The sequence below is a fragment of the Hippichthys cyanospilos genome, chromosome 11 (genome assembly GCF_059441005.1).
Source record: "Hippichthys cyanospilos isolate Australia breed blue-spotted pipefish chromosome 11, RoL_Hcya_1.0, whole genome shotgun sequence".
Classification (NCBI taxonomy): Eukaryota; Metazoa; Chordata; class Actinopteri; order Syngnathiformes; family Syngnathidae; genus Hippichthys; species Hippichthys cyanospilos.
In genome coordinates, this window is record NC_142379.1 from 21731450 (window position 1) to 21756379 (window position 24930).

General features: G+C 36.9%; 1 protein-coding gene and 1 long non-coding RNA gene across 3 annotated transcripts in view; one reads left to right on the forward strand and one right to left on the reverse strand.

Moving 5' to 3' along the window:
* The first annotated feature begins 263 nt into the window (after positions 1-263).
* LOC148416338 (uncharacterized) lies at positions 264-6356 on the forward strand. 2 transcript variants are annotated; one of them, XR_015867116.1, is made up of 4 exons: positions 280-309; positions 630-676; positions 3523-3646; positions 6240-6356. It is a non-coding gene; the product is annotated as an uncharacterized LOC148416338 (long non-coding RNA). The 2 variants fall into 2 exon arrangements; XR_015867117.1 differs by lacking the exon at positions 3523-3646 and having other exon boundaries at positions 264-309.
* Positions 6357-6979: 623 nt separating this feature from the next.
* LOC148416339 (protein c-ets-1-B) overlaps positions 6980-24930 on the reverse strand; it is a 32730-nt gene continuing 14779 nt past the window's right edge. Inside the window, exons 3-8 of the mRNA XM_088428407.1 lie at positions 24515-24715; positions 24186-24263; positions 21236-21475; positions 14277-14537; positions 9700-9818; positions 6980-7359 (exon numbers count right to left, since the gene is read on the reverse strand). Of these exons, the coding sequence (XP_088284533.1) occupies positions 7144-7359; positions 9700-9818; positions 14277-14537; positions 21236-21475; positions 24186-24263; positions 24515-24715 (1115 nt within the window). The 3' untranslated portion in view covers positions 6980-7143. The remainder of the gene's footprint in view (positions 7360-9699; positions 9819-14276; positions 14538-21235; positions 21476-24185; positions 24264-24514; positions 24716-24930) is intronic.

The following is a 24930-nucleotide window of genomic DNA, read 5'->3' on the forward strand; positions in this document are numbered from 1 at the left end:
CTTCGCGTTTTTTTCCAGGAAAAATTAACACTATTTCAAAACAAAAAAAAATCATTTAAAAAAACGTGCAAAAATGTAAAAAAAAAAAAAAAATACAAACGTACATTATACAGTACTGTATTCTGCAAATAACGTAGTGATATTAGTTATTAACTATGTTAAGAATTCTTCAAGCGTTAGAGTTCGTGACGTTTTGTATCTTATTTTGAAATGCATGCTTTTAATTTGTCGGGTCACGTTGCATTTCCGTTTCTTGTTTTACGTTCTCTTTGCGTCATTCCACTCTTAGGTGACATACTGAATGACAACGTAAGCTCATATTTATAGTTTATTATCATTTATGTTGATAACGCACGCTACTGCCTTTGTTTCGTAAGCGATGAGTGTTTATTCTGTTTATGTGCTCGTTTGTGTAGAGGTTGCACTTTATAGTTAGTAGTTGTTAGTTGTTGCTAACCCACTAATGTCGGCTAAAAATACAGTAAATTCATAGATTAAGTGTGTATATGTTAGTTGGCTGACTTTAAGATTGTTGTTGATTTATTATTCAACAGATACTACATGATACACCATACATGAGCCAAAATAAACGTGAAGTTCAACGTGATGACTTGCGTACTCTTTCACAGGAGTCTTGGTGCAGATAACCAGTTCTGAGAACAAATTCTAAACAAACGTAAGTAATATTAGTTATTTAATGAAAATACAATAATGTTAATAATGTTAATAAGGATAATGTAATGTTAAATAAAAGGAGAAAGGAAATAAAATATGCAAAAAATACAAAAAAAAAAAGGATTGTTTATGGTTACTGCGGCTATATTGGGGCACATAGAACTCTAAGAACTGATACCCTACTTCACGGGTTTCAGAATTCGCGGGGGGGTTGACAGCCCCCATTAACCGCAAAGTAGGGGGATCACTGTATATATATATATATATATATATATATATATATATATATATATATATATATATATATATATACACACAGTGGGCCCCCGTGTTTCGAGCTTAATCCGTTCAGCGGCTACGCTCGTAACTTGAACTGCTCGTATGACGGGCAATCCAAACCTATGTTAATTAGTGAATGCGTGCAACGCGTGCAAAAACCTTAGGTAAAAACATCACGACTTTATACACATATTAAAAATGAGTAACAATCTACTGTACAGTTAAATTAAATAACATATACAAAGGAAAAATGACATTTACGTGACTTGAGCTGGGTGGAGGCGGAGGGGAGCAGAGACCAAACCGCAGAATTTATTTATTTATTTTCTTAAACGGGAACTTTTCTCAAACTAGAACATATCACCGGTGATTTCCTTCTCTTTAATCCATAATAGAAGAAGCCTCTCCATTTTGTTGTCGATCGAGGTCCGTCCCCCGGCAAGGAAAGTCTTGCCCTTAGATTGCCGAGCGGTTACGGCCATACTCACGAGCAGGGTTAACCATGCGTGCGCCTCCTTCGTTTTTTTTTTTTTTTTTATTATCTCCTGCTTCGTTTCTATTGTCATCATCCTCTTACTTCTTCCTTTACCGCCACTAGCAATTTTAGAAGCCATGTCTAACAGATAAAGTTTGCTAAGTCTTAACAATATTCCTTCCTTCCATTTTTCACTCATTTTCTCTCCTTCCTTCCGTCTCGACCAGCTGTGCCATCAAGCTAGATGAAGGCGTTCCACCAATAACATATCGGCATCTCCGTGACTGACACCGTGACTGAAACAGCGACTGACATTGTAAGGGCAATAGCATATCAGCGTTACCGTGTCATGCATAAGCAGATGATTTCGTTGATGGAGCAAAGTGAAGACAAATGTTCGTACACATTGAACGGCACCGTGAAGTGAAATCATATATTAATCCACCACGAATTTACACACATCTTTAAATTTAGCACCATTATCTACTATACAGTTAATATAATTAACATGGATATATAAAGGATGAATGACATTTTCCCCTGGGGCGACGTGACTTGAGCTGAGTGGAGACGGAGGTGAGCAGAGACCAACCCGCAGAATTGATTTATTTATTTTCTTAAACAAGAACTTTTCTCAAACCAAAACATATCACCGGCGATTTCCTTCTCTTTAATCTATAGTAGAAGAAGCCTCTCGATTTTGTTGTCGAGCGAGGTCCGTCCCCCGGCAAGGAAAGTCTTGCCCTTAGAAGATTGCAGAGCGGTTCCGTCCATACTCACGAGCAAGTTTAACCATGCGTGCGCCTCCTTCGTATTTTTTTTTTATTATCTCCTGCTTCGTTTCTATTGTCATCATCCTCTTACTTCTTCCTTTACCGCCAGTTGCAATTTTAGAAGCCATGTCTAACAGATAAAGTTTGCAAAGTCTTCACAACATTCCTTCCTTGCTTCCGTTTTTCACTCATTTTCTCTCCTTCCTTCCGTCTCGACCAGCTGTGCCATCAAGCTAGATAAAGGCGTTCGGGGGACAAAAAACTCCGCGGTCCACGCTCCTAAGTCGAAATGTTCGTAAAAGAGGGTGTTCTTAAACCGGGGGCCGACTGATCTTTTCGCGTCATCTTAAATCCATTTGGTTACGCTCCTTTTAGTGTTGTAGTTTTAAGTTGGAGTTATTAGCCAATTATAATTCATCTAATTTGAGTCGATGTGATCTGCTTGCTCCCTGAGGCGCTGGGCCATTCGCTTCAACAGTTGTGGGCTTCTGCACAAGCGCAGATGGATATGTGAGTGGCCTATATAATGTACTGGAGTTAATAGACGGCTGTGATAGCCAATCGACTCATATGATTGTGATCTAGAGGCCTCACGTTGAAAGTGCGTTGAGTGGATGCTCACTTGTGGCAGGCGGTGCAATGCTCAACAACCAAGCTACACAGTGTCGGCTTTGGCTGTTTGCATTAAAAGCGTAGCTATAGAGCGAACCTGTCCCAAGTTCTGCTGGGAGTGCCTTTTGTTTGCAAAGGATCGATATATATACGTAGCATTTACTATACTATTTTGGTACCAATTTTTAATATGTATGACCAATTTTGATGGTGGTCAAAACTGGGGTATCACACATATTAGCTATTTAACATAGGTTTGGATTCGCCTCTCTATCTCAGTGGCGGTCCGTGACTTTCACACACACACACACACACACACACACACACACACACACACACACACACACACACACACACACACACACACACACACACAGGCACACACACAAATACATATAAAACTTTACTAAATAAATCTTATTTAAGGATAAGAAGCCAAACAATGGATAGATTTATCTTTAATCAATTGGTATCTTTTTTGTTTAACATTTCAAATATTCTTCATCATACAAATGTTTGAAGCAATACATCCATTGTTATTAACTAATAACTAATTTGTTTGGTACAGAAAATGTGTGATCATATTAGTAACAAGTGACGTCAGTTTTTGTGAGGAGAGTATCTTTACTGAAAAGTTAAACTCTGGTCACTTAACCCTTTCACTCCCGTTGGAACAATTCATCCTTGCACTTTTCCAAAAAATTGCAGTGGATATAAAGAATGGTATCTTGAAACGGCATTCCAGCGGTTCATTACACACCTACCTACAGATTCTAGTGGCATTGAGCAACTATGCCATACACAAGCCAGTGATTGGCCCACTGTCAACAAGGTAGGTAGCTTGTGTTGTCAAATAACGATCCATTACTGCGGAAATATATTGTGTTTTATATATTTGTTACTATAGATGACACTGATTAATATGTATTGTAGGCATTTGGTGATTTTCACCTCTCTGGCACGCTTATATTATTAGTATTATTGGTATTATTATTACAAAATGCAGATGGGACAAAAATCCCAGTGTTTGTAATCTATGAAGGTCAGGCTTTTTACTAATTCTTCAATTATCATAGATTTATAAACAAGTAAAATATGCCATATGTTGAAAAAAAAAAGTAGTGAAAGGGTTAAATGTGAATTCAGCTTTCTTGTAATTTGTCACTTACAGTAGCATGGTTGTTTCGTACTTAGGCGCCAGGACAGCTGTGTGTGTTGTCCTCATGAGCCTTTCTCATTTTATGGTTACTATTCAAGAAGTCATACACACAAACAGTTTGCTCACATATATTTTATAACATTTTTGAAGTACATTAAGTACATTTTAGAAATAGAGGCTACAGTTTATAAAACCTTTCCAGCAGAAATCATTGATGGGCCAGCATCAGCCTTTTTCTCAAGGAGACAGATTTAGTTTATGTTAAACAAAAACAAAATAAAAAAAATAGAAGTGAAAACCAACATTAAAACAAAATCGCTACATTGTTCAATCCTGTGCTACTTTTAACATCACATGAAAGCACCAGATGTCTGCAAATCATTTTTTCTTTTATATATAAAATATAAATTATTGAAAAAATATTCAAATGTTTCTGAACTAAATACAATAAAAAAGGATCTCATAACAAAAATACTATAAAATATTTACAAAAAAATGTGAAATCAAAAATGGTTTTCCTTCTAAATCCTTATTTTTGAGGGGCGAGTGTGATACACATATGCCAAACTTAAGGTTATTTTCCAGCCAATGTTCTTTTAAGTACAGTAGATCTGTGACAGTACAAACTGCTGTAGAGTAATTATGAACATTTCAAACGTTTACTCCCAGCAAATGAAACTTAAAAAAAAAAAAAAAAAAAACAATATATAGTTTGCCTCTTTCAAAGCTCTTCTTCTTAAAATTAATACGAACAGTGTTTAGGGAAAAATAATAACAGTGTATATATAATGACAACCAGATAGCTAAAGGTCAAAATTCCGGTGTGGGTATATGAGTCAGTGCTATAGATGATGGCTGGACCCCCCCCCAAAAAAAGGCATTTGAAAGTCCGTAGGAGACCCTTATAAGGTGAATAATTAATGAGTCTTTGTGTTAAAGCCGGGTGTGCCATTCCATTTCCAAAATGATGAGAGAATCACTGTCCCCATTGTTGTATCCGAACACAAAGTATGACGTCCCAAGATCTCCGAAGGCTTTTGGTTATTATTCCGGCTTTGCCGCGTGCTTATTTGTGTAATCCGGAGCTCTGTGACACTTTATGAAATACAATCTGTACAAATAAACATCTTCAAATCTATTCTTATCAATATGGGTAACATTCAGCTACTGTAAACAATAACATCGTATTTGTAAGATGATGCTCAACTTTGGCATTTCCCATAAAGCCAGTGTACAGCCCATTTGCCAAACTCATATGGTACCAATGAAGCTTAATGCACCAACTTACATGGATGGAACAAACACTCCCTCTTATTTATCATCATCTATGTTGTCAATCAAAGAGTATCCACATTTTCCTGAGCATGTTCTTGACATTTTAGCAGGATTTCCTATCAAAAAGATTTTAGCAGGATTTCCTATCAAAAGTGATACACTGCTATCCAGCGATAGCCAGAATAACTTTAGAGCTGTCACATAAATAAAAAAAACCTTCTCATTAAGTGGTGATTGTGTGCAATTGATTGGCGATTGTGTTTTGATATAACTGAGGAAAAATGGGAGACTCAAATAAGGCATCAAGCGAGAGTGCGGAGCAGTATGAGACATCTGATTGTTTAAAGAAAAAAAAAGAATGTTTTAGACCACCAATAATAATTCCAACGAGTAAATATATACATACTGAATACATACTTTCCAAACTGACAGCTGCAAAAAATAATTGATCATTTTTCTCAGTCAAGCTTTTGCCAAATGCCCATCTGAAACTCATTCAGTCCCAAAGACATATGTTGTCTTTTTTTAAGAGTCCATTACATTCTAAACCATGTATTTTTCTCTCGCTGGTACTAAATAAACTGAGTGAGTAAGTAATAAATTACTTTATAACAGATTACTTGCAATTACCTAAAGTAATTTATTGAACTTTTGATACATTTGGCACCAGCCATTTTGAGACCGTCCTTTAGCTAAACGATTAAAAAAAACAACACATCTAAAATACAAAAATCTTAAATATCAAGGATTGAAGTTTGTGTTTAAAAAAACAAACAAAAAAAAACAACAACATAAAAAAAACAAACACACATAAAAATATGTCTTTGGAATTGAATGACTACACTGACAAACTAATGACAAAACATACTGCATTAGAACAAATGTGACACATTTTGTTTGTGGAATGTGATTAACTTTGTTTCCAAATAATTTCTGATGTGCTCAAGTTGATTTCCTTCACCTTCTGTCATCTCTCTCGTCTCACATGCAGATTTCTCTCTATTGCCTATTTCCAAAGACACTTCAAACATTTGGAGCGTTCTTCCCTCAACGGCACTTCACACTTGTGACTTTTAAGACAATTAATAAAGCACTGCTGAAAATGACAGTGAAGTGACTTTTTTTTTTTTCAAACTTTAAAACAATCATGACTTATTTAAAAAAAAAAAAACAACAACTTTAAAATAATCATAGAATTTCCCGCAATGATTGTCTAATAATTTCTAATACTGCTGGTTTTAACGAAAAAAAAAAAAAAAAACTTCAACTTCAACCAAATACTTCAGTCAATGTTTTCGACAAGAAAGCATTAAAAAAAAAAAAAAAGTTTCAAAAGCAAAGGCTACTTTTGTCGTTTCATCACATCCATTTCCAAGAGCACGCTGCACCTAAAGGCTTCCACAGCTACACGTTTGGTTCCTCTGTTTTACCTATGCTATTGATACGCTTTATAACATACTGTATATGCATGATACTGTCATTGCATGGGATGCTGTCAGCATCAGTAAAATAATACTCATCTTAACGCTTTTTGGTCCAAGCTAAAAAAAAAAAAAAGAAAAAGAAAAAAAGTCCTTCTTGGCCCTACGGCATTATAGAACCCACATCCGTAAAAATACAAGCAGTGTGTATATATATATATATATATATATATATATATATATATATATATATATATATATATATATATATATATATATATATATATATATATATATATATATATAACAAGGTATCAATACCGGCTTTAAACCTTTGTAATCTCTTAAAACCTCAAGCCGCTAAGATGACAAAACCAGTTAGTCATTGAAAACATTTCTGCCCCCCCACCCCACCAAATAACAGTTTGTTAAGACCACTTAATGAGTGCCAGTCCTTGACTTTTTTGTTGACGTTCACTCGTCCGTATCTGGCTTTACGTCCAACATGGCATGCAGCTCCTCGGGAGTGTAGCCCAACAAGCTTTTTAAGTCACAAACAAAGCGGTATACGTAACGCTTCCCAGAGGTCTTGTGGATGATGTTCTTATCGTAGTAATAGCGCAGGCCACGGCTCAGCTTCTCGTAGTTCATCTTGGGCTTGTTTTTCCTCTTTCCCCACCTGCGAGCAACCTGAAAAGCACAGGAAGAAGACGGAATGATCGATGAGGATCTGCAATTTAAATGATGAAATTATTGCAACAAATGGTTGGTACCCAGGCTAATGTCATCAGAGAATACAATCTGCAATGATGCAATTGTATGATATGCTTTGTGCATTAGCATTAACACCACAGAACTAGACTTGTAAATCTGCATAAGATTTAAAAAAAAAAAAACAGAAAAAAAACAGTTGATTTCTAATTTAAAAATTGTACACAAGAATTTGATTGAGTGTTCAGAATTGTTTCCTGAGTGGTGAAATGATTGTTGATCAGTGAAGCAACTGGGGGACAATGAAATGGAAAACAAATACTCATGAACCACATGAAGGAACACTCATTTACCACTGTCCTTTCTAGTTTTTTTTTTTTTATACATTTATGGGGTCAATGTGTTTTTGTTCTCTTAACATTTACTGTAGAATTGTGACTTTACTAAATTATTATTCAATCCACTTGTTTTTTCATAGCATTACAAAAACACTTTTTCCCAGTTATCAATTTTAAAACAATCTTCCAATAATACAATTAAAGTACCTTTTTCAGATTATAAGGCACTATCGATCTAGCAATCTCCAACCACTAAAATGTATTGTTTATATGGATAGATTAACTGGTAATTTCAGAAGAAAATGTACAGTTGTAAGAAAACGTTGAGGCATCCCTGATCATTTACATTTTTCTTTTATATATCATTGGTGGATCGGATCATCAATTTCAGTAAAATAGATCATATAGCAGATAAATACAGTGAGATTTGAAAAGTGAAATTAAGTTCAGAGTATTTACAGAATGTGTGCAATAATTACTAAAAAGTAGGCCAATGCATACATTTGGGCACCCTTGTTGTTTTATTGATTTGAATACCTTTAGTGCTAATCCTGGGGGGGGGGGGGGGGGAGCTCATTGACCCATGGCTTACGTCAGTGCTTCTCAAATAGTGGGGTGGGGCCCGCTGGGAGGAGCGCAAGGTGATGCCAAAGGCTGAGCGGATGACCGCAGAGAAAATACCTTCTTGTTGTCATGTGAAGTATACTTGCAATCAATTATATGTGTATGTCTTTTTTTCCGTGTCAGGCACTTTGATGCATTTCGCTATATGTTTTAGACTAAGCTAAAGAACCTAGTGAGGAAATGGAAGACCACAGGCACAATTCGAGTCGAAGTGGCAGGCCAAGAAAAATCTCAGATGAGCAGAGGCAAAAAATGGCGAGAACTGTCAAACTCAACCCACAGACCAGCTCCAAAGATATACAACATGATTTTGCTTGAGAAGGTGTCACTGTGCATTGTTCAACTATTCAGCACAATTTGTGCAAGGAGATGCTGTTTGGGAGAGTAATGTGGCAGAAGCGTAGCTTGAGGTATGCTCGAGAACATTTGGACAAGCCAGCTTCATTTTGGAATAAGGTGCTGTGTGTGGACTGATGAAACTGAAAGTGAATTATTTGGACATAAACATGTGTTGGTAGTGGTTCCATCATGCTGTGGGGCACTGTGTGGGTACTTGCCATCTTGTTCAAGTGAAGGTTACATGGATTCAGTATTAACAGATTCTTGATAAACAATGTTCAAGAATCAGTGACAAAGTTGAAGCTGCACCAGGGCTGGATGTTTCAACAATAGAACAACACTAAACAGTGGTCAAATTCTTCTAAGGGAGTGATGCAGAAGGACAAGTATAGTAGAATGGCCATCTCAGTCCCCAGACCTGAATATTACTGAAAATATGTGCTGTGATTTAAGGCGAGCAGTCCATGCTCGGAAACCATCAAACGAGACTGAATTGGCGATGTTTTGTAAAGGAGAAACTACATTCAGCCAGAATCCACAGTCCAGATCCTCATTGGAAGCCATAGGAAGCATTTAGAGGCTGTTGCTGCAGAAGAAGGCTCTACTAAATATTGATATCATTTTTATGTTAGGGTGCTCTAATTTATGCACGGTCCTACTTTTGTTTAAGTATTTATTGCAAACTTTCTGTAAATCCTATGAACTTCATTTCACTTCTCAAATATCACAGTGACGATCGGCTATATGATAGATTTTACTGAAATCACTGTTCCGAACCACCAATGATTTATAAAGGAAAATCTTGAAAATGATCAGGGGTGCCCAACTTTTTCATACCACTGTACTTTTGAGGTGTCTTGGGAGACAGGTAGGAATCAGGCACACACATCTCTTACAATTGCCGTCATGGAACCAGACAGAACTTGTTGCAAAATAAAAGCGGTGTTTGTTCATGTGGTTAACTATTTAAGACCTCCCAGTGCATGTGCCAGTGACCAGTGGGGTCACAACCTATCACCTCATCTGGGTCGGCAAGCTTGAACTCCCAGCCGTCGCCTGTCCAGCTGATGAAGGACTGGCAAGACTTATCGGTCAGCAGTTCCAGAAGAAACTGCCACAGCTGGATGGGGCCCGTGCCTGCAAAACACATGAAAAACACATGGTGTTTGTGTAGTGTTGTTAGAGAGCACTTCAGTAACTTAATCCTTGAACTATTTCTGTTTATACCATTACGAAATCAAAAGTAACATCTAGTGCATTTCAACTGATATGCATTGAGAAAGAATAGACAATAACATAGGTGATAAAAGGTGGAGTTAATGTAGCCCTTTGCGCTTCTTTCATGCATGACAGTTGACTACTCATATTTGTCAGAAGGGTGTTAAAGTAAACCTATCGCAGCTCCAACCTGACGGAAAGAAACCAATGTCCTCCCAAAAATGTCCATTCTGTATTTACTCATCTGTTGGTGGCCAATTTGCAGGCCCAACCCAATTTTTTTTTTTTTTTTGAGGACTTAAGAGTGTGTGGCACCACACTCATGTTTGTCGTTTAAATTTCCCTAACGTTTGTTTATTTGTACCTTTGTTGTGCTCCATATCAAAATAGCGGGTCAAAAACATATCATGCATGCCGAGAAAAAAAATAAAAAGACGGCGGCGCCACGCCTTCATCCGCACAAGACTCCTCACTCATACCTTGCATGTTTCTCGTTTAAATTTCCCTGACTTTCGTTAATCCGTAACTTCTTTGTGGTCCATAACGAAATAGCGGGCTAGTATCATGCATGCCATGTTTGTCATTTAAATTTCCCTGACGTTCATTTGTATAATAGCTGGTCAAAAATATATAATGCATGCCGAGGGGAAAATCAAAAGGATTGCGGCACAGCGTGTTCATGAGTGCATGGCTTGATCTGGATCTATTCTGCGCTCTTCGGCTTCTGTTTAGTAGTTAAATAGCAATTGCCAATAACGCATTCTCTGTGTTATCAGATTTTTTTTTTAATAACAAATATTTCTTAGTATAATATCCATTCAAATGCTTATATCGTATGAATAAAGTATATATTCTATTAATAAAGTTTGATGACTTTGCTGATTGTTTTTAATAAATTCCATTTAGTGAAGCACCATCTAGTGGCTGCATAACGCAACTCTATCTAGTGGCTGCATAATGCAACCCCAGCCAGTACTATGGTTTCAACTCTATGTGCGCCTTGTAATACGGTGCGGCGTATATATGACATTTTTTAGGAAATCGGCCATTCATTGATGGTGCAGTTATAATCCGTTGCGCCTTATAGTGCGGAAAATACGGTACATGGAAACGATGCTGGCGATAACCCTTATTAGAGAATATGGGTATACGAAGTGCCACACAAAGGTGAATAAATCCTTTCTATATCTATTTTTTTCATCTTTTCTGATTGTGCCCATGTATATTATATATACGTAGCACTTACTATACTATTTTGGTTCCCATTTTTAATATGTATGTACAATGCTTAGGTTTTTACCTGGGTTTCTAAACACATTTGCTATTTAACATAGATTTGAATTGTCCGTCATACGGTGAATTCATCTTACGAGCCCAACCGCGAACATTATATATATATATATATATATATATATATATATATATTATATACATACATATATACACATACATACACATATATATATATACATACATATACATACATACATACATACATACACACATATATATATACATACATACACATATATATATACATACATACACACATATATATACATACATACACATATATATACATACATACACATATATATACATACATACACATATATATACATATATATACATACATACACATATATATATATATATATATATATATATATATATATATATATATATATATATATATATATATATATATATGTATGTATAGGGATTATGCCACTGAACATTTTGAGGGGTAGAAAGTAAAACTATATTTATATTTGACTCTGTTATGACCCTTTCAAACTTAGCCCAAATTGGGTGATAATAATGCCAGGTTAGTGAAAATTCCCCGGACACCCAGGGGTTAAAGCCTCATTGCTTGCAGTGGAAAAGAAGGAGTGAAAGCAGAACACACAGTTAACAAGAAAAAAAAAATACAAAACAGACTGGGTTCATGTCTGATGGATTGACTTGCAGCACTCTTTGATGTTGGTTTTCGGCATACACACTAACCCACCTGCTGCTGAGCCATGCATGTTTTACACCTGCTTATGTAGCACACAGCCCCAACAGCAAAAAAATAAATAGGTAAAATAATATATATATATATATATATATATATATATATATATATATATATATATATACATACACACACGTATGCATATGTGAAGCCACCTTTTTCAATTGTTTTGTATCATATAAACCAAAAGCGTTCGGGGAAACAAAGCGTGTGGGTATGTGGGTTGCACACTTGACATGACATTTGCGAGCATGCGACTTGTGTTTAAGCGCTGTCAAAACGAGAACGCATATGGTGGTTACACTGGCTCTCTTTCACAGTTTTGACTCACATTCCAACATCTGCCACTGCAACAGTGAGGCCCTTCACCATCAATGGCCTTTCTCAAGCAAAAAAAACGCAGACTACATTTTTTTGAAAGGCAAAATGTTTCCAAAAATATCATACAATAGCCTTGTACTGAATAAGCGTACAGTGAGGCCTCACATTAGTACTCTCAGCATGCGACCCACTCAAATGGAAAGTTTGATCTATGAAAATCGATCTGGCAAACAGGCTCCAAAATAGCCAACATTGGAATTACACACTAGGACCATCAAGCCAAAAAATTGAGTACTTGTTTTTCTCAGAATGTTCTTGTGATTAAACTTAAAAGGCTGTCATCTAAATTGCTGTCTGCAAGATACAGTGTAGTTGTGGGGTTTTATAATGATTGAAACTTGTGACTGGGTGAGCATTACAGTTACATGATAAATTAGAACTATAGCAAGCTATATATTTTATTCTCAAACCAAAACAATATGTTAAACTCAACTGAGCTCAACTCAACTAGTGCATTTGAAAAACTGCAAAGGAGCTATGTGCGTAAACCATGTCCACAGTTGTGAGCATTAGAATATCAGAAAAACAAAAGTTCAAGATGATACAAGCTGACAGATTTTAGTGCAGATGGATGTTTAAATGTTGGTTAGTCAGAGGAAACCATGGAGATGTTGACGAAGTTTTCTTGTGTGAAGCCACGTCATCCCCACAAAACAAGTGTCATGTGTATCATTTCACCAACTCCGATAAGAAGTTCTACGGAACACGGAGTCTGTGTAAGGCTGTGCTTTAACCCATTGTTGTCTTTATATAATGCACGCACACAAAATATATGCATGCATACATGCATTATAAGTGCTGTATTAAAATAAAAGCAGACTAATCCTCACTTTTGACATGGTATTGTTTTAAACTGAACCCACTCTTTATTAACTGATGTGTACCTCAAAAGTTATTCTTGACTTACTATTGCACAATTGAACTGCATAATTACCACTAAAATGTTAAATGCAGTTGTTTTGTCCTAGCTGTAATAAGGTGTTTAGACTACTGTATAATTTACTTAACAATGGAAAGCTTTTAATGTTTTATCAATTTTAATGTTGAAAATGTTTCAGTCTTGAAAATGCTTGAGTTGGCTGAGCAACTGCTCTTAGAGGGTTTCATAAAAGGTGCTTATTTAAATAAGTAATACATAATTTATAGACTTAAGATGAATGTGTGATTAACAAACATCCCTATTAACTCAAGTATAGAAATTATGCAACCTCAAAACATTTTTACATTACTCTTTTTTTTAGGTTTAGATATTATTGAAAGCTAAGCGTAGGCCCTATGACTAAGTGTTGGTTAAAACTTGTATGGTTGAGCAATTTTGCATCAGAGGAAGTTTGAAGATTTACATTAGCTGTCTGAAAATGCCATGAGAGATGAAGTGATAATTTGACTGTGGCTGGTTGTGTGCAAGCGCAGACATACAGTAATTTCAGTTTCAGTAGCATTGCTAAAACAACCAAGAAAATGTAGGTTGAGGTGCAGGCTAGAGATTATAAAGCAGCAGATTAGAAGTGAAAAAAATAGAGACAACTCAAAGTAAGATGTAGAAATAAAATGATTGCACAAGCACTATGAATTTGTTGGGTTACTTATATTTCTTAGTTGAAAAGGTGGAACTGAACTCCATATGAAGCCTGCTTTGGCAAGAATAAATGGGCCATGTGCAAATGAAATTTCCGATTATTATTATAACTAAAGTGTTTTGAAGGCAGTAATAGTGCAAGAATAAAAGTTTCCCTTACCACAAACAGTTCAAATTTCTAATAAATTATTTCTATATATATAGAAATTTATTTCTAATAAATTTCCAATGCATGTTTGTGGAAATTCCCCGCCTACTGCCCGAAGCCAGCTGAGATAGGCACCACCAAGCCTGCGACCCTTGTGAGGATAAGCGTCTATAGAAGATGGATTCACATTTGTGGAGGCCACAGGCTATCCTGAGCGAATATAAAATAGAGTTTACCTTTTAAAGCGCTTACCTGTGTATCCTGCGAGTGCCGCTGCTGGGATGACGGGTTTGTCTTTGCTAAGGTCCGAACGTTCCCTCACATAGTCTTTAAAGGTGCCCTTGGGCTTGTGGCTGTGCAATGCCGCCGGGTAATCCTCTGAGTCGAAGCTGTCGTATGACGGTACCCGCTGTAGACTGCTGAATGACGACTGGCTGCTCCAGGACTGTGTCAGCCGATCGCAGCTTTCAAAGCTCTCAATACTCTCAAAAGAGTCCTGGCCACCAAGCTTACCTGCATAGAAAGGGCAAGATTTCAAGAATGTTCAATTTGATGCCTCAAAAATTTATTTCGTTCATGTCATTTTCTCCAAGTGGTTTGGTTTAGTTTGAATAAGTGCTGGGTAATAATATCAATATATCAATATATTGCGAAACAAAATGACTCAATACGCATATTGCAAAATGACGATCAGTTTTCAATATATCGCGAATCGGTTTTGGAGTACCTCGTTTTCCTAATTTATTTATTTATTTTTTTAAATCAATCAACTCCGGAGTGACTTTCGTATCATGAGTTTTGTCAAATTATGAATCATGTTTTCAATGTAACTCGTTCCAAGTGCTTGAAAAACACCACATTAAATGTTACAATGCATTACCTTTAGAGTGAGGCCATGTTCCAAAGCAAAAGTGGCAGCAGAGGAGGAGGCCAAACAGCATGAAAAGAAAACTTTAACATACAAAGATAGTTTCTAGGCTGCCGTTGTAGTCATGTCTAAGAGGTCCGCAAAACGTTCAAGTCATCTGTCATAAGCTCCTGTGTGTGTTCCCAAGAAGGGCAATATTATGCAAGCAGCCATATTAACCAGCAGTAAAGTCTCATGTTGTGTTTAGATAAAATGGAAATTTTAAGATTTCAAGACTTATTTCCATTTGTTTCTTTTATATGCTAAGTAATTTTCATAATATGACGAAAAAAGCGATAGTATCAGAAGCAACCGTATCTCAAGGTTTCTATGTATTTGATACAGTATAACGATAGATTTCTCCTTGATTTTTGTAGTTTTTTTTCACCAATGCGAGTGACGTTACAGCTCCGGTTCTTTTACGGGTGAAAAGCACTGTCACCAGTATTTTATTGTGGCATGTGTGGCAAAATGCTACTTGGGTATACCTGCCATATTAGTGCCATGTGAAAGAGTATTCTCAAGTGCTGGGGGACATATTAACACAGGTCAAGGGCATGCTTGACACAAAAGAAAGCGGACATGCTGCTTTTTTTTAAAACCCAAGTTTTAATGTGTGCTCATAGATGTAAATGGTGTGTGGCTTCAGAAAAAGAATACATCAAATTTGTCTATTCTAATAATTCCCCCATTTCTTTCAGTCATTACTATACAGTATATGCCATAGATTTTTTTATACAAACATATCCCAATATATCACAATGCATATCGCATTAAGCCTTTGCTGTATCGCAATATGCTTTTAAGACACAATACGCAGCACTAGTTTGTATTTACGTAGAGTGTCTATACCTTAAATTAATATACTCAAATGAATGGTTTTTGGGTCAGTGACAATGAAATATTAGCAGCGCAAAACCTCATTCCTCACTTTATATACAATAGTCCTTTGTATGGTTTAGCATCTGCATTACAGACGTCATTTCACTTGTACAACCACCGTTTGAATTTGATTTCAAATGGTAGACAAGCACACAAATTATCTTGCTATTTTCAGTCTTGGGAAAGATAAGGACTGCCTTTGATTGGTGAGTCATTAACAAATGACAGATAATGCAGCACCTCGACTGATGCTGAAAAATTGGACTGGCCAAATTGGAGACACATGTGGATGTCAGTGAAGCCTAAAAAATACTTTCCCACGAGAGGACAATGCGGGGCTGAAAAGTAACATGTGGTGTGTGGGATGCACAAGGATTGGATCTTGTACATTCTACTGGGTAAGGGGAATTCCTATAGTACACAAGGCATTTGTTCATATGTGGAACCTGAGGAAACAATTCAAATTGATAAAAAATAGATAACATAAATGCTATCATCATTGCTAAATGCATTGTTGCTTGAGAGGATGAATTTAGAAAAGCTAAGGCCAAAAAAAAATACCTTACACATCTCATGCGTGATGCATGGAAAAAGTTTTTCTTTTTTTTCTTAACTACAAATAGCTCTCAGTAAAGCCTTCAGTGAAACAAACAAATTGAAACCACCAAATTGCGCACTCTCTAAAAATATTTTATTAAGCTTCATGATGGAATATTATGAAAAAAACAACATGAATGACAAAAAGAATTAGAATTTAATGATGTTTTCATATTGGGCTACAGAGGCAGATACTGGTCTTTGTCTGAGTCTCAGTTTGCACAAAAAAGTTGTTGTGATGTTTTTCTTCGACTTCTAATCGTGTGAAAAGTAGGTTTGTTAGTTTGAAACCACAAACCAACCAGAGGACTTGTTTTACCTCTTTTGGTGGCATCAGCACACATCCACGCACTGAAACAGAAATGACACGCACAGAGCCACAATGACAACCGTCACAAACACTCGGCGCACATTATAGAACAGAGGTTCTCAAACAGGGGTTCGCGGAGTTCGCGGCCTGACTACAGGGGGTCTGTGGAATAATTTGAGTTATTAATTTAAAAAAAACAAAAAATGAGTGAGTGGCACCAGCAAGTCCTGTGAGCAACATCTGAAGCCTCAGTCCAGAAGAGTGCAGTCCTAGAAACATTGAAGGTACTGCAGAAACCTCAAACTTTCAGGGCTCTGGTAAGAGGACCAAAGTTCACCCCCCCCCCCCCCCCCCGCGCGTCCACCGGACACAACCTTTTTTTGTAGGGGGGTTGCTCAAGAATTGTTTCACACGAGACAATTATAGCCTGCGGCGGAGGGCTTTCTCTCGATGTGACTCATGTGGCTCTTTGGCTGCCTTAGCCAACTGCTACTTTGGTGCTACTTTCACAGAGCATTTTATCGGATAGCATTCAAGGTAGGACCCGAGCAGTCTACCAAGCTAACGTGTGGGTCAAGAATTCAAACCAATTGAACTTTTCCCCCTGTCCTGTAGCTGGCACTGGTGTTGTTCTGGTCGGTTGCCATGACAACTCAAAGTGTGGAATTCATGTGAATTTATTATTATGATTAAGTATTTGGGTTGGTTAAGTATTTGTATTTTGTTTTGTGTTCACCATGTTTTATACATTTCAGTCGAGTCGTTATTTGCGGGCGAGGTTGTGGGACAATTACTTCCGGTTCAAGGTCATTTATGCCGGAAGTGCAGGTCCGTGCATGACAGCATAGGAGAAAGAAGTCAAATGCGAAAAAAACGATTGTCAGACGGACTCTATTTTTGATTATCTACTTTGGTTTTTGGGCGCACGCGGTACGTTATTTTTGTTTATTGGTTCACTGTGTTGTTCCAATGCTGTAAATATTAATTGTACATATTGTAAATACTTGTTTTTTTTTTCACCGTGTTTCATGTGGAGGAGAAAATAAAAGCGATTGTGAACATCAGTAAGAGACTTGATTCCTGGACTGGGATAGGTACACGTCCAAACAATCAAAGTCGGTTGTCTGGGAGGATTTCTGCTTTCGAAAACGAGACTGAGAGAACAAGGCAAAGGGAAATAGACTCATCAACCTGATATGACAGAATCCTCATTGTACTATTACATAAACACATAGTAGTTGAATGATTGATTTGTAATAACCCGCTATCACTCGATGGTAGTTAAAATCAAAACAGTCATCCTTCAAAATATTGTTGTGCATTTAGAATATTAATATAACTTTATATCATCTACATAGCTATTTACAAAAAAGGTTTTAATATTATATATTTTAGAGCTGTAATTTTAATACTGTGATATTTTTGCTCAAGGTTATCATAACGTCAGATTCTGATATTGTCACATGCCTACTCATATACATTCAAAATAAATCAGTAATGTTACAATTGTGACTGCTAATTCTCCCGATAGGCTCAGAGATGAACAAACTGGCACACATTTCATGTTTTTCACGTTTTTCAATTTAGCTAATCACTTGGAAAATGTTTTATTTTCATCTCTCATTTTGTCATAAATGTACTGATAAATACAGTCGGCCCCCGGCTTACGAGCATCCTGATTTACGAACAATTCGCCTTACGAGCGTGGATCAGGGAGATTTTTGTCCTCCGCTTACGAACAAACCTCTCGCCTTACGAGCAATTCGACATGCCAGCCATTGAGTATGTAGAAATGTTCTCGTTTAATTGTGTCAATAAAATCAACAGTAGCGACATCATCAATCATCAGTAGATACTTGTGCCAGTAACGTGAACACTATTGGTCTTACAACGTCACACTGACTGTCTCACTCACGGTGTCTAAATATATTACCATTTAAGTGTAGTGTTTGTACAGCTAAAGGGAAAAACAGCTGACATGAAATTAAATGTGCGATTGCAGGACAAAGAATTGTCATTGGTTTAAATGTGTGTTTTTTTTTTAAATTAATTGTCAATACATTCCAACCGTTTAAAAAAAAGTGCGAATAATTATCAGTCAGTCACGGAGATGCGAATATGCTATTGGTCGATTAAGGTCACCCGGTGTCACTCACGGAGATGCTATTGGCCGGCGTCACACGTCAATCACAGAAATGCCGATATGCTATTGGCCGAACGCCTTTATCTAGCTTGATGGGACAGGATGGAAGGTAGGAGAGAAAATTAGTGAAAAACGGAATGTTGTGAAGACTTTGCAAACTTTATCTGTTAGACATAGCTTCGAAAATTACTAGCAGCGGTAAAGAAAGAAATAAGAGGATGATGTTTTAGTATCTGCGTGATTTGCACCCTGACTGAAAGAGTTACTCTAACACTGTAAGACCAATAGCATATCTATCGCTGTGTTAACTTTGAGCGTTGGACTCTGCCACCCCTCTGCTTACACCCAGCTCAAGTCTAGTCGTTTCAAAGGTAAAAGCTATTTATCCATTGTATTTATTATGTAATGCAAGTGTACAGCAGATTATGTCACTCAATTTTAATATATGTATACAGTGTGTCGTTTTTACCTAAGGCTTCGGCGCGCGTTGCACGCATTCACGAATTAACATGGGTTTGGATTGCCCGCTATACGAGCAATTCGAGATACGAGCGTAGCCGCTGAACGGATTAAGTTCGTAACCCGGGGGCCCACTGTATTAATGTTTTTCATTTGGGCAACAGTTTTTTTGCATAATATTTTGGTACTGAAATTTCCTTTGATATGACAATGTGTCTTGTTCTACCTTTTATTTTTTGTTTAATCTTATTTTATAATATTAAAGCTAAATAATTTATAGCTAACATCAAAGAATAGAGGTTGTACACATGATATTTTGGGGAAAAGGGGATGTTCCTTACAAAACCGTTACTTAGTAAATGGGGGAAAAAAAAAACGTCCCTTTTTTATTCTGTCGTGCAAAGCAGACTGAAGTTGGATGATGATTCTTTGCACATCTATAGATTGAAGCAAAAATAATTTCTTATCAAATCAAATCATTTTGAATCGAAGACCCCAAAATCAGAATCGAATCGTGAGAGTCAAAGACTCCCACTCCGAATTTTTGGAAGTCAAGTAGTAGTATTTTGACATTAAAATATTAATCATATTCCATTTACCCTTTTACTCAGCAAAACTTGACCACTTACTAACATTTTTTGCAACTTAGTCCACCATGTTTGTGTTGATCTTGGAGGACACATTTTCTCGTTTTCACCCATCTGCAGAATCTTGTTATAGAAAATAAAAAAGCCCCCTAAAAGTGCCATCTTTAGACACAAAACAACATCAAATTGGTTATTTTGTTAGCATCAGTGGCAAGTCAAGTAATACACAATCAGGTAACAATGAGTCAGAAAGTAAAAACCAACAATAAAACACTTCGGAAAATCGAGAAGAGGAACAAAAGTTGACACGTTGAAGCTAAGTGGACTTTTGTACCAAACTGGATGTTATATCAGTGGTTGTGATATGAAGACGATGATGACGGCAGCTACATGTAAGTTTATTCTATTATTTTAATACATTTTACTGCAACATTTGTTAATATCTGTTGTTTTTTTTCTTATATCTTGTAAATACAATCTGAAATTTTGTCAAAACTGTGCGACTCCAAACATTTCTGTTGGGACCCATAGTTTTTTAGTATTGCAAATCCTGCGGACCCAACACTTTTCAGATGTAAAAAGAGCATTGATATGTATTTGTGTTATTTTCATGTTATTTTATATTAAATCGTGAAAGTATTATTTACTCTCCAATAAAGCAACCAATTCAATCAGTTTAACTCAATGCAATTTTCACATTTTTTAAGAGTCCAGACATTCATCCCAGATCAGAAGTATTGATTTGAAACTTAAGTATCTGGAAATTAATGTTTTAATGTACTAAAATATCAATGTAACAACTTAAGTATAGAGTTCATATATATTTTAAAATAATGCAATAATTTTGAAATTTGTCAAAATGTGTTTTGTGTCTGAAATTGCTGGCTTTTGAGGCGATGAAGCCAGCAAAGTTAAAGCGGCATTTTATTTTATAATGCTGACCAAGTTTGGAGGCGTGCAATTTGCAATTTCTATGTTCTAAACTTCAGTATTGCTGAAAAGTAACAAGTATACTTGTTGTCAAATTGAATCTGTTTGGTTGTCTAATTGAATCTGTTGGTGAATAAAAGGGGCACTTATTCAATTTTTACATTTAATAACTTTTAATGTTTTTTTGCTTTGTTTTGTTTTGTTTCTGCAAACATTTGCAATGTGGCTCCTTGGAAAATTTGCGTCCGAAAAGGGGTCCCTGACTCCAAAATTTTGAGAACCCCGGTTTTAGAAAACACACGACCTAAACAAAATAGGAATCTTTATACGACAAATCCATGCAAGCTATATAGAACGTCAATCTATTCCATATGTTTTGATGTGCGACCTACTCACCTCTGCTCAACCGTCCCACACACATGTTGTCAGGGGATACCACCTCCTGTTTGACAGAGAAGTAGTCGCCCTGCAGGGGATTGAGGGGCGTGTCCCGTAGGATGGGAGCGGAGTATTCGCTCTCATACTTGAGCGTCAGTAATTCCTCTGAGCTGATGGGGTGAAGTGTCTGGTAAGACTCTGTGATGAAGCTGGGTTCTGAGTATTCTGAGGGAGGGACGCACTGAGCATGCTCATAGCCTGATGACGGGAGTGAGGGGAGACAAAGCAGAGCAGGAAAGAGAAGTGAAAAACAGAGGAGTGTGATTAATCTTTTGAGCAAGGAGAATGATAATCCCTCATGTGAAGACTACAACAACTGTGGCAGATAATACTGCATGGGCCAAGTCAGGTCTTCACTGATGAGCAGGTCAAGAAAAACAAAACAAACAAACAAACAAAAAACTGCAGACTTCTACGAACAAAAAAAAACCCTAAACTTTTAAGACAGCTGCGTCTGCAACTGATTGTCATTTCAAATTAGAAGGATTTTGCTTGTGTTCCTATCCTTTTAAAACCCTTTTGCATTGTACCAGTTCTGGTGACAAAAAACTGCCTTGTTCTGACCTTTGTAATCACTTTCTCATTACACTTTTCTCAGAACTGTGCATTTACAATAAAAGTGCTTCTCAGAAACATTTCCCATGTTTTCCAGTTCTAAAACACAGGCCAAACCCTAACCCTAACCCTATGACATCATTGTCATCTGATTGGCCGACAGAGATAACCATTTCACGACCGATTTTAATAAAATGTATGGCATATACAGTGATCCCTCGCTATATCGGGCCTCAGTGCATCGCAGATTTTTTTTTTAATTAAAAAAAAAAAAAAATATATATATATATATATATATATATATATATATATATATATATATATATATATATATATTGCCGACTATGAAGGTTTCTTGCATGCCAGACAAACATGGTGACTATAAAAGCACTTATTGCACTTGCCACGGACACTCCTTGGACATCCAACTACTGCAGCACACATATTTACTTACATCTTAAATTATTAAACCTTATACAGTAAATGTAAGTTTTAGTGACTGTGGTCTCACGGAGAGCCGTGTCATGTTAGCGGCGAAGTCCAATTAAAATGAACGCGGTAAAAAACATGATTAAAAATCACAGTTTATACTTAAAATCCCAACTTATTACAAAAGAAATATTTCCAACGGCACAGTGAAGCCGCTTTCTTCCTCCCAAGAGTCTGCGCGTTTTGTGATTGATATGGAGCTGTTTGTCTTCGTCTACATAACAAGTGGAAGTTGGGGCAGGAGTAGATTACAACTCCTGCTCTCTTTGGTCAATGGTTGGGCCGGGAGCCAATCGCGTGTCTTGCAGGGCACTCAAAAGTGATTTCAGGAGGGAGATTGGCACTTCTATATGACACATGACTGGCTCCTGGCGCAACTATCGACCAATGAGGGCAGGAGTGTAATCTACTTCCGCCCCAACTTCAGCATCTGGTTTTCCAAGAGACCAGCGCCGATCTCAACCAGAAAATACACAGGCTCTTAAAGAAGAAGAGGTTTTGCCCTTCCATTGGAAATCGCGTACCTAGATTTCTTTAGTAATAAATTGGAATTTCAAATGTAAACTGCGATTCTTATCACGTTTGCTACAGCTGTCACTCGAATTAGACTTCCGTGCGGCGCTACTATGACCATTTTATGTGCCCCAAGCAAGGCAGCGCCGGTAATCAGAAAACACACACGCTGGCGGGAGGAGGAAAGCAGCTTCACCGTGCTGTTAGAAATCTCTTACCTAGATTTCTTTTGTAATACATTGGAATTTCAAGTGCAAACTGTGACTCGTGTTTTGTTTTTTGTTTTTTAACGGCGCTCACTTTAATTTGACTTTCTGGCACTGCTAATATGCTAATATGGCCACAGCTAAGACAGCAAAATGGATAGGGAGGGATGAGAGCAGTCACTGTATAAGGTTTAATGATTTCAGATTTAATTCAAGTAATGTACTGCAATAATATTTGTCTGAAAATACTTGTCTGTAAATTATGGAGACTTTTCACATAAAAATAAATAAATAAAATATTTCAAATAAAAAAAAAAATCTAAGGGGGAGCGGGGGACCCCTTTATCGTGGTTTTCACTTATCGCGGGGGGGTGCTCGTCCCAATTAAACACGAAAAGTGAGGGATCACTGTATTCCTTGTTTATAAGTCAAGGAAAGTTAGTTAAAAAATTCCCACTTCCATAGATTACGTTACATGCCCTGGGATTTTTTGTCCCATCGGTATTGTATTTTATAATAATAATAATAATCGTGCCAGAGAAGTGAAACTGGGCACAGAATGCCTACAATACATACAGTAGTAATCAGTGTAATATATAGTAACACAGATATAGCGCACATATGTAGATAGGTATGGAACGAATCGCTGGAATGCCATTTAATCTTATTGCTGCCATTTCTATACCTACTGCCATTTTTTCAAAAGCGCGGGGACGCATTGTCCCAACGGGAGCGAAAGGGTTAAGCAAAATAGTCTGGAACTTCGCTCCAGATGCACACTTTCTGGTTTTAAGAATGCAAGACAGCTGACCACCGCAAAGTTTTAAAAATAGAGTTAATACAGTACACATATCTGGTGTATATTTGTATATTTACAATTTTGTTTGCACTAAATTACGTATTGAATTGTAAATATTAAAATTATAAATATATTATAATTGTATTATCAGATTATTATGTATTTAATTATTGTATGAGTTCATTAAACAGTGAAATGAATAGATAAACAGCAAGTGACACCAACCGCTCGCTGCGTTCATTCATTTGAATGAGAGATCTCCAGGTCTCCAAGAGGGCAATGCGTGTCCTATTTTAAAATTACATCCTATAATATAACAACATGATTGAATAGGGCAAATACTTACTGACAAAGTAGTCTGAGGTGTAACGGGATTCCTGGAAGTTGGAGGTCAGTCCGTTGTTGGGGTAATGCTTTGTATCCTCTTCATGAAAAATAGATAAAGAATCAGTTGCTGAGTGTCTGTGACCGGCCTCAACATTGATTTTATGTATCACGTAACTGCATGCAGCATTATGAAATATTAATGACCTCAGCTAACGTGTGCCTTCCTGTTTGACTCCTGTTACTATAGCAAATATTGACTAAATGAAAAGAAGAATTGTGTGGATTTGTCACATGTGAAATTTTAGCATTATAAGCCTATAACCACTGTGCGGGAAAATGGATGCTTACCTTTTTGAAGCATTTCTAAATGCTCCCAAAGGATGTCACCAACAAAATCAGGTGCTAAGTCCAGGAAGCGCTCCTTGCCCATTGCGCACAGGCTGCCGCCATTTATGCAGAATCTGTCAAAGTCTACATTCTTCAGACTGAACTCGTTCACAGTCCAAGTTAGCCACGCTGCTACATGGTTTTCTGTCCATTGTTTGGGGTCTGGAAAGGATCAGGCATGGTAATTTTTATTAACTGTTAACTGTTTTTGTCTTACGTATACATGAGTGTTACATTTGACAAAAACATCTATGAACAGTAAAAGCAGCTGATTTATCCGGCATTAGCTTGCTTCACATGATGATATGTTTTGACAAATACACTAAATGTAACTTGCAATAATCAGTGCACGTAAATCAAACAGTCATTAGTGGATG